Here is a 10,373-nt window from a genome sequence, read left to right on the forward strand (position 1 = left end):
GCCAAAATTTAAAACTGAACAAAGCCGCGGGCCAAGGTTGAACAAATGAACCTTTTAATAGGGACCCAAACAAGTTTTGCATTGAACATTGAACAAGCAAGGCTCATATACAGTAACTTTATAGTGACATGCAAAATCGAGTTTCAAATCATAATAATAATTAAAAAACAGAATTTCTAGGCGCAGTCAAGGCGTTGAGGGGTTCCGGTTTGGTGACCGCAGGATTAGGTCTCCGCTTTTTGCAGATGATGTGGTCCTGATGGCTTCATCTGACTGGGATCTTCAGCTCTCACTGGATCGGTTCGCAGCCGAGTGTGAAGCGACCGGAATGAGAATCAGCACCTCCAAGTCCGAGTCCATGGTTCTCACCGGAAGTGGAGGAGTTCAAGTACCTAGGAGTCTTGTTCACGAGTGAGGGAAGAGTGGATCGTGAGATCGACAGGCGGATCGGTGCGGCGTCTTCAGTAATGCGGACGTTGTACCGATCCGTTGTGGTGAAGAAGGAGCTGAGCCGGAAGGGAAAGCTCTCAATTTACCGGTCAATCTACGTTCCCATCCTCGCCTATGGTCATGAGCTTTGGGTCATGACCGAAAGGATAAGATCACGGGTACAAGCGGCCCAAATGAGTTTCCTCCACCGGGTGGCGGGTCTCTCCCTTAGAGATAGGGTGAGAAGCTCTGCCATCTGGGAGGAACTCAAAGTAAAGCCGCTGCTCCTCCACATGGAGAGGAGCCAGATGAGGTGGTTCGGGCATCTGGTCAGGATGCCACCCGAACGCCTCCCTAGGGAGGTGTTTAGGGCACGTCCAACCGGTAGGAGGCCACGGGGAAGACCCAGGACACGTTTGGAAGACTATGTCTCCCGGCTGGCCTGGGAACGCCTCGGGATCCCCCGGGAAGAGCTAGACGAAGTGGTTGGGGAAAGGGAAGTCTGGGTTTCCCTGCTTAGGCTGTTGCCCCCGCAACCCGACCCCGGATAAGCGGAAGAAGATGGATGGATGGAAAAAACATCAATGGCATATCAAATAAAATTTAGATACAGATTTAATGCCTCTTTTCTATTTGCAGCCTTCTGAGGTAAATATCAAAATATATTGTAGTGTCCCGAAAGAGTTAGTGCTGCAAGGGTTTCTGGGTATTTGTTCTGTTATGTTTATGTCACAGTAGAGATGTTCTCCCGAAATGTTTTTGTCATTCTTGTTTGGTGTGAGTTCACAGTGTGGCGCACATTTGTAACAGTGTTAAAGTTGTCTATACGGCCACCCTCAGTGTGACCTGTATGGATGTTGACCAAGTATGCCTAGCATTCGCTTATGTGTGTGTAATAGCCGCATATATAATGCGAGTGGGCCTGCACGCTGTTTGTATGAAGGAAATGCGGACGTGACGACAGGTTATAGAGAATGCTAAAGGCAGTGCCTTTAAGGCACGCCCTCAATATTGTTGTCCGGGTGGAAATCGGCAGAATGCTTGCCCCGGGAGATTTTCGGGAGGGGCACTGAATTTCGGGGGGATTGGCAAGTGTGAGAAATTGCGGTGTTACAGCGGCACCGCTGCTGTGTAATAACGGCGGGCCAGCTGTAATGTTTATTTGATATTGCCTCAAGGGCCAAATTAAATTACATGGGGCCAGAGTTTGACACCCATGTGTTAGGGGCACGTCCGACCGGCAGGAGGCCAAGGGGAAGAGCCTGGGAACATTGGCTGGGCTTAGAACGCCTCGGGATCCCCCGGAAAAAACTTGAGGAAGTGGCTGAGGAGAGGGAAGTCTGGGCTTCTCTGCTTAGGCTGCTGCCTCCGCAACCCGACTTGGGATAAGCGGAAGAAAATGGATGGACGGATGGAGTTTCAATGAAGTCCGATGCAGTCTATTCAATTGAATATAGATTAAAAAGAATTTGCAAATCATTGTATTCTGTTTTTATTAACAATTTACACAACGTGCCAACTTCACTGCTTTTGGGTTTTGTACATCAATTGAAGAAAACGAGTAAAACACATGAATAACATTAGATGTTGATATTATTATTCATTTCATCCTCCGATAGATTAAAAATGAACATCAATGGGAACAGTTCATAACTCTGCCGGACTCAATTTCATCTGTTTGACTGATGAACATTATTACATCATTTATTCAGAAAGTATAAATAACAACAAATGAAGATAGAATACAATCAACGTAACATGTCAACTAAAAAAAAAAAAGATGATTTGTTTTTTTTTTTTTAATGTGCTTGATCTATTTTTAAAGAAACAAAAACAATCTTTATTTTTAAGTGATCATGCCGTGATTTGACCAGTCCAGCCCACTGTGTGGTCCCGTATGTTATGATTTGACTAAGGGAGATGACGGCACAGACACCAGAGGGGAGTAATGTTAAATAATGTATTAAATATACATATATATTTAACAAATAATACTACTAAACCAATGGTTCTTAACCTGGGTTCGATCGAACCTTAGGGGTTCGGTGAGTAAGCATCAGGGGTTCCGCGGAGGTCAAAACACACCCAACTCATCGTGTGAATAAAAACTTCTCCCTATCGGCATATTATGGATACCAGCAAACAATATTTCCTCCATTTTCCATCTGATTTGAGGTGTGTAATTTGTTGTGAGTTCATGCACTGTTGGTTTTCTTCTTTGAACAAGGTGAAGTTCATGCACGGTTGATTTTGTGCACCATTAAAAATGTGAAAAAATGTTTTGTTTTTCGCTTAAAAAGGGTTCGGGGAACGCGCATATGAAATTGGTGCGGTTCGGTACCTCCAATAAGGTTAAGAACCACTGTACTAAACCGACCGGCAGGAGCCCAAGGGGAAGACCCAGGTCACGTTGGGAAGATTATGTCTCCCGGCTGGCTTGGGAACGCCCCGGGATCCCCCGGGAGGAGCTGGACCAAGTGGCTGGGGAGAGTTAAGTCTGGGCTTCTCTGCTTAGGCTGCTGCCCCCGCGACCCGACCTCGGATAAGCGGAAGAAAATGGATGGTATAGCATGCAAAAGCGCAGATTCCAACCATTGAAATACTTTGTATAGTTGAAGACTTGAAAACATCACTGCACATCATAATGGCAGCTACACTTTCAATCTTAAAAAAAACAAAAAATAATAATTTGGGAATGTCCGGCGGGCCAGATTGGAAAGCTTAACGGGCTTAATTGGCCCAGGTCCGCTGTAGAGGATAGGTCAATGACCGCCCATTCACCAGTGTCATCCATCCCACTCCCCTCAGACCAAACTACTGACCCAGTACATCCTCAACCTGGGCAAGTACGACCCGAGCTACGACATCCGGGATCGCACCCGCTTCATACGGCAGCTGATCGTGCCCGGCGACAAGAGCGGCGCCCTCAACAAGTACGCCCGCCGCATCCTGCTGGCGCCCAAGCCTGCCCCGATGCTGGAGTCGGCCTTCAAAGGTACATTTAAATGTAAACAAAGGTTTATTTATCACAGGAGACAGCTTTTATTATTCAGGTGTTCTCCGAAGGGCACTTTTCTTAGGAATAACGAGATGGGTCAATTATTACGACAAACGAGAGACAGGGGCTGTGGGTTTTCCATTAGCTACCTCCGAGCGTTTTTCTTCACCATTAACAGTCAGAGGCGCTTTCACAGCGTCTGGATGGGAAAGCGATAACCGCCCTTGTCATTCTTAATGTCAGTCTTAAGTCTTTTCCTTCACCCAACGGTGTTTATCTCCTTTCTGCTTTTAGATAGGGATCGTTTCCAGTTGGGAACGCTGTCTCACAGCCTCAACAGTAAGGCTGCCGGCTACCAGGAGCTGTCCGATTGGCCCGCCGTGGCGCCCGACCAGTCCGTGAGGAACGTGGAGGTCATCGAGCCAGTAAGGCCTCACACACTCCTTTCATGTTTGATGATTGCATGGCAGCTCCCTCCATCAGTGTGTGAATGTGTGTGTGAATGGATAAATGTGGAAGTAGTGTCAAAGCGCTTTGAGTACCTTGAAGGTAGAAAAGCGCTCTATACAAGTACAACACATTTATCATTTATTTATTTATTATTTCGAACACATTGAAACCAAAAATATAGCATTAATGCTGGATTTTAGTGCCCTACCGGGAACACAATGTTTTACAGGACTAAATGCAATTGATTTAACCATGGTTGGGGCCGTCAAAAAATATCTGTGGTATCCGGTTGCAGTACAGTTTTCCACCACTTGTGGCAGTAATGACAATCTCAAACAGACAGGAAAAGTCCTGAGCCAAAGTCATAGAGAAGTTACTTAACCTCTTAAAGCTGCTTGTTAAAATGCTTATTTTTCTTCTTCTCTTTGCTATTTGGGCTTATTGGACCCTAATTAGAATAAAAACTAAGAATCATCTTTTGATATGATGTACTCAGTCCATAAGTACACAAACGTGTACTTCATGTTTAGTGACATGTTAATTCTTATTTTTACACTTTTTTTCCCGACATTCCATTGTATGTTATACTCTTCTGACACCACCAGAGGGCAGTATAAGTGTCCACATAAGCGGCCGTAAGACCCCAATTCAGTAGTGTACACAATTTTGGAAATAAGAGCTAAAAGATGCTGTCCACGCATGTGGCCACTAAGCCTTTAGAGCGAAGGTGTCAAATTCATTTTTGATCGGGGGCCGCATGGAGAAAAATCTACTCCCAAGTGGGCCGGACTGGTAAAATCACGGCACGATAACTTAAAAAAAAAAGACAACTTTAGATTGTTTTCTTTGTTTAAAAATAGAACAAGCACATCCTGAAAAATGTACAAATCATAATGGGTTTTTTTACACTTACATGTTGCGGTTAATGGTATTTTATCTTTTTTTGTCGTTTTTCATAATTTGTGTTAATTTTCAATCTATCAAGATAAAAAAAATTATACAAATAATACAAATTACAGGATGTTACTATGTAGTTTGATCATTTTCCTCGACTTTTGCACTGACATCATGTGGTTTATTTTTTATTTTTTTACTTCTACAAAGACACAAATAATTGCTATTGCGACATCTAGTGGACACATTTAGAACAGCTGTTTCTTTCATTCCAAAATTTCTGCAAATTTTTATACTTAGCAAACTCATCCCATGGGCCGGATAAAACCTGTTGACGGGCCTGATCTGGCCTGCGGGCCGTACGTTTGACACCCCTGCTTTAGAGGTTTAGCACAAAAATTATGACTAAAGTGGTGAAGCTGTTTTTTTGTTTGCACTGAAATTCTTTAGACAGTTAATTTATGAAATAAACATACTTAACATATACAGTGCAGGCCAAAATTTTGGACACACCACTTCTCATTTAATGCACGTTCTTTTTTTCATGACTATTTACATTGTCACTGAAGGCATCAAAACTATGAATGAGCACATACATAGCGTTAGAATCGGGATGAATAAGGATCGCGATCTGGATGTGAATCGATTTTTTTGTGCCCCTCTGCTGTATCGGCTATCTATGGTATGTTGTCTAACTAGGAAGTTAATGTGTTTTGTTGTGCCCTATAAGTGTTTGTACTGTAAGTATTGTGCTTATTCCACGCCAGCTGTTTGATTGTAACCGCTAATGCTAATAGTAGCCTGCAGGGGTGTCAATCTTTAGGCACCTAACGATTGGATGTGTTTCCGATTCCTGGGGTGGTGATTTGATTCAGAATGGATTCTCGATCCAACGCTATTCTTGATTTAAATCGATTCTCGCAATGTTCTATTTGGTATGATGTTCACGACGATATCGCTACCCGATTGGCTGTTATCATGTCACTCCCACTGATCAGCGATCACTTCCTGTGTTGTTGGGTTACCAGAGAGCGGGTGCCTTTGATTATGCAACCAACCTTGCTTTGCAACAAGATAAAAGGAAATAAATGATCAAACACATTTTTTTAATTGATATCAATTAAGTGTCAATGGCGATACATTCAGATTTAGAAACACATCATAATCCCAGAGGGGAAATGAGATGTTCAGCACAATCCCGTTCAAGTTCAAACAAACAGTACAGGGAGACAGAAAAAGGATCGCTGACGGGTCTGACAATTTCCGGCGCCCCTTAAAAAATAGGAGCGAAACAGGTAAACATTTGGTGGGTGGGAGTAAAAAAATATTCAGTCAAAGGCAGGACTCCAGGGAGGGCTTCCAGACTGAGGCCAAGGAAAACAACTTCATAACCATAGCACACATAAACAAGTTACATAGAATCAACAAAACTTGCAACAGAGGGAAGGGAGTGGGAGCTACAGAGGCCGGCTGCTGCTGTATAAGCGCTAGTCAGCCGTCCATTGCCCGTAAGGGATTCAAGCATTGAGAGGGGTTGGGGTATGTGTGTGGCCTATATTTATCGTGGATGCATGTGCATCTGTTCCGCCGCCTTGGTGTCCAAAGTCAACAACAACAGGTGTGCGTCCATGAGAGAAAAGATAGGAGTTTGTTGTGTCTTCGCCGCACTGTCCTTCGGGAAAGTCTCAAAGCAAGGGAAACAATCCAAGTTAAAATTTTTGTATGCGAGTGAAAATAAAGTATTGAGATTGTTTCATCTGCCGGCCCCCCTTAGCATAATTGCTGAAGAAGAGCAAAACAATCAAACTTTCAACTCTCAGGTCTGTAGCTGTATGATGCATACTTGGCAGAACCCAAGGCTGTGTTTTAGGACGTAGAGTTTTGTGTTTTTTTCACCTTTGGAAAGAGTTTCTGATGGCTTTTTTTCAGGTTCAAACACTGATGACATCTATTAAACAAGACAAAAAGTAAGGAATCAAACAGAGACAGAATTAAATTTGGCTCAATGAGTAGAACGCGTAGACCCATACCCTTGTACAGTGTTCCACCACGCTCTGACGAAAAATTGTACGCCTCCTCTTTTATTTGGACTTTCCCTGATTACATGGCAACAACTGTTTCTAGGAGAGGGGGGTCGTAAACAGCCTCCGCCTTTGGGTTCCAAAACAGTTCAAAGAAAAGGTGCCTGGAGGGAGGTCAGGCCCTGCCTCCTCTCCGCTTTGTAGATCTCGAGTAAAGACAAAATCTTCCTGTGGATTACAATACATCAAAGAAACCGATGCCTTCATGTCGCTTCCCATCATACACAGTGGGGTTTTACAAGCATTCTGCTTGGTAAGATCAAAGACAGCTTTTGTCTGCTTAATGTAACACAACGTTATGCGATAACTTAGATACAATTATTCTGACAGCTTTGTTTCCCTGCGCCATTTTTAGGTGAAAGAGTGGGCGCCGCTGCTCGGGAAGTCCAAGACTACTAACTCTGATGACAAGTTCTACTCTGATGAGGATGATGCCAAAAAGGAGAAAGCGTCTGACAGCAGCGACGATGATGGCAGCAGCAGTAGTACTAATAGTAGTACTAGTGGTAGTAGCAGTAGTAGTAGCGAAGGTTAGCCTCAAAACGGACTCTGGCTTTATAGTATAGACGACGCAGAACTGAAACTTTGTTGTGCACAGAGTCCGGCAGCACCAGTGAGGAGGACGAAAGCGAGTCCGATAAGAGCTCCACTGATTCCGGGAAGAGTTCCGGCGACTCCAGCTACTCTGAATCGGAACAGAAGAGGATGATCAAGAAGAAAAAAAACATTAAAATACAGGCGGAGAAACACAAACACAATCACGGCGACAGGTACCAGGATGTTCCTTTGTTTCGCTCTCACACACTACTGAAACGCTCTCGCACACACTACTGAAATCCTCTCACACACGACTGAAACGCTCTCGCACACACTACTAAAATCCTCACACACTACTGTAACGCTCTCGCACACACTACTGAAATCCTCTTACACAGTACTGAAACGTTCTCACACACAAATTACTTAAATGCTCTCACACACACCACTGAAACGCTTTCACACACACACCACTGAAACGCTCTTACACACACCACTGAAATCCTCTCATACACACCACTGAAATCCTCTCATACACACCACTGAAATCCTCTCATCCACACTACTAAAATCTTCTCACACACACACACACCACTGAAATCCTCTCATACACACCACTGAAATCCTCTCATCCACACTACTAAAATCTTCTCACACACACACACCACTGAATAGCTCTTACACAAACTACTGAAATCCCGTCACACACACTACTTAAACAGCAGTTAATAAAGTATGTCTGATTCTGATTCTGATTAAACGCTGTCACCCATTCCTAAAATCCTCTCACACACAGTACTGAAATGCTCTCACACACTACTGTAACGCTCTCGCACAAACTGCTGAAATCCTCTCGCACACAGTACTGAAATCTTAATTATTTTTATTATTATTAATATTATCTAATTTCCCCTCAGGGTTTAATAAAGTACTATCTAAATCCTCTCACACACACACCACTGACACGCTCTGACACACACTACAGAAATTTTCTCACACACACCACTGAAACGCTCTGACATACACTACTGAAATCCTCTCACACACAATACTGAAATCCTCTGATACACATGACTGAAATCCTCTTACACATACTACTGAAACAATCACGCACACTATGGAGATCCTCTTATAAACACTAATTGAATCCTCTCACATGCCACTGAAATCTTCCCACACACACTACTGAAACGCTCTCACACTCGCTACTGAAATCCTCTCACACACACTACTGAAATCCTCTCACACACGACTGAAATCCCCTCACACACTACTGAAAAACTCTCACTCTACCAAAACCCTCTCACACACACATACACACACACACACCCTGTAACACTCTTACACAAACTACTGAAACCCTCTCTCTCACACAAAGACACACACACACACACTACTGAAACGCTCTCACACACACACTACTGAAATCCTCTTACATTCACTACTGAAATTCTCTCAAATTTACAGTGTGTTGTACACAATAGTATGTATGAGAGGATTTCAGTAGTGTGTGTGTGTGTGTGTGAGGTGAATGTCGCTAACGGCCGCTCATACAGTACAGTCTCCCTCTCACACACACACACACACACACACACACACACACACACACACACACTACTGAAACGCTCTCACACACACACTACTGAAATCCTCACACACACAGACACACAAAACTGAAATCCTCTTACATTCACTACTGAAATTCTCTCAAATTTACTCAGTGTGTTGTACACAGTAGTATGTATGAGAGGATTTCAGTAGTGTGTGTGTGAGGTGAATGTCGCTAACGGCCGCTCATACAGTACAATCTCCCTCTCACACACACACACACACACACACACACAAACACACACTACTGAAATCCTCACACACACAGACACACAAAACTGAAATCCTCTTACATTCACTACTGAAATTCTCTCAAATTTACTCACGGTGTGTTGTACACAGTAGTATGTATGAGAGGATTTCAGTAGTGTGTGTGTGAGGTGAATGTTGCTAACGGCCGCTCATACAGTACAGTCTCCCTCTCACACACACACACACACACTACTGAAACGCTCTCACACACACACTACTGAAATCCTCACACACACAGACACACAAAACTGAAATCCTCTTACATTCACTACTTAAATTCTCTCAAATTTACTCACAGTGTGTTGTACACAGTAGTATGTATGAGAGGATTTCAGTAGTGTGTGTGTGAGGTGAATGTCGCTAACGGCCGCTCATACAGTACAATCTCCCTCTCACACACACACTCACACACACACACACACACACACACACACACTACTGAAACGCTCTCACACACACACTACTGAAATCCTCACACACAGACACACAAAACTGAAATCCTCATACATTCACTACTGAAATTCTCTCAAATTTACAAAGTGTGTTGTACACAGTAGTATGTATGAGAGGATTTCAGTAGTGTGTGTGTGAGGTGAATGTCGCTAACGGCCGCTCATACAGTACAGTCTCCCTCTCACACACACACACACACACACACACACACACACACACACACACACACACACACACACACACACACACACACACACACACACACACACACTTACTGTTAGTAGAAGTCCCATTAACGAACTAATCAAGCAGAATCGTCCTCCACCAACGGCCACATTTACATGGCTAATGGCTAATGACTCCTGATTGGTCATTTAGCAGGCCGGTGTTAGCAATGAATGCTATTTGACTCATCAGCATGCCCGCGCTCCTTCATACTCACTTTCTCCACGCAAACCGATGCAGGACGCCCGGCGCTTGGTCTGCGTGACGGGCCCTCCGGCTGAACCTGTTCTCTCCATTAGCGAGTGTAATTAGCGCGAGTCACCCTCAGTGCGCGCGCACCGCGCAATTAGCGCCACCTCGCCCCGGCGCCTCCACAACAAACACGGCGTAATGCCCTCATTACGGCCCAGTCATAGCGGGCCGGGCCTAATCAGGGCGGCGGTGAT

General features: G+C 44.1%; 1 protein-coding gene across 3 annotated transcripts in view; it reads left to right on the forward strand.

Annotated features, from left to right (window-relative positions):
- The window catches only part of ap3b1a (adaptor related protein complex 3 subunit beta 1a), a 140,472-nt gene that overhangs the window by 61,354 nt on the left and 68,745 nt on the right, over window positions 1–10,373 (forward strand). For all 3 annotated transcript variants that reach the window (XM_061907887.1, XM_061907888.1, XM_061907886.1), the window contains exons 16-19: window positions 3,238–3,424; window positions 3,722–3,852; window positions 7,208–7,382; window positions 7,451–7,622. In XM_061907887.1, the coding sequence (XP_061763871.1) occupies window positions 3,238–3,424; window positions 3,722–3,852; window positions 7,208–7,382; window positions 7,451–7,622 (665 nt within the window). The remainder of the gene's footprint in view (window positions 1–3,237; window positions 3,425–3,721; window positions 3,853–7,207; window positions 7,383–7,450; window positions 7,623–10,373) is intronic.

The sequence above is a fragment of the Nerophis ophidion genome, linkage group LG08 (genome assembly GCF_033978795.1).
Source record: "Nerophis ophidion isolate RoL-2023_Sa linkage group LG08, RoL_Noph_v1.0, whole genome shotgun sequence".
NCBI classification, from domain to species: domain Eukaryota; kingdom Metazoa; phylum Chordata; class Actinopteri; order Syngnathiformes; family Syngnathidae; genus Nerophis; species Nerophis ophidion.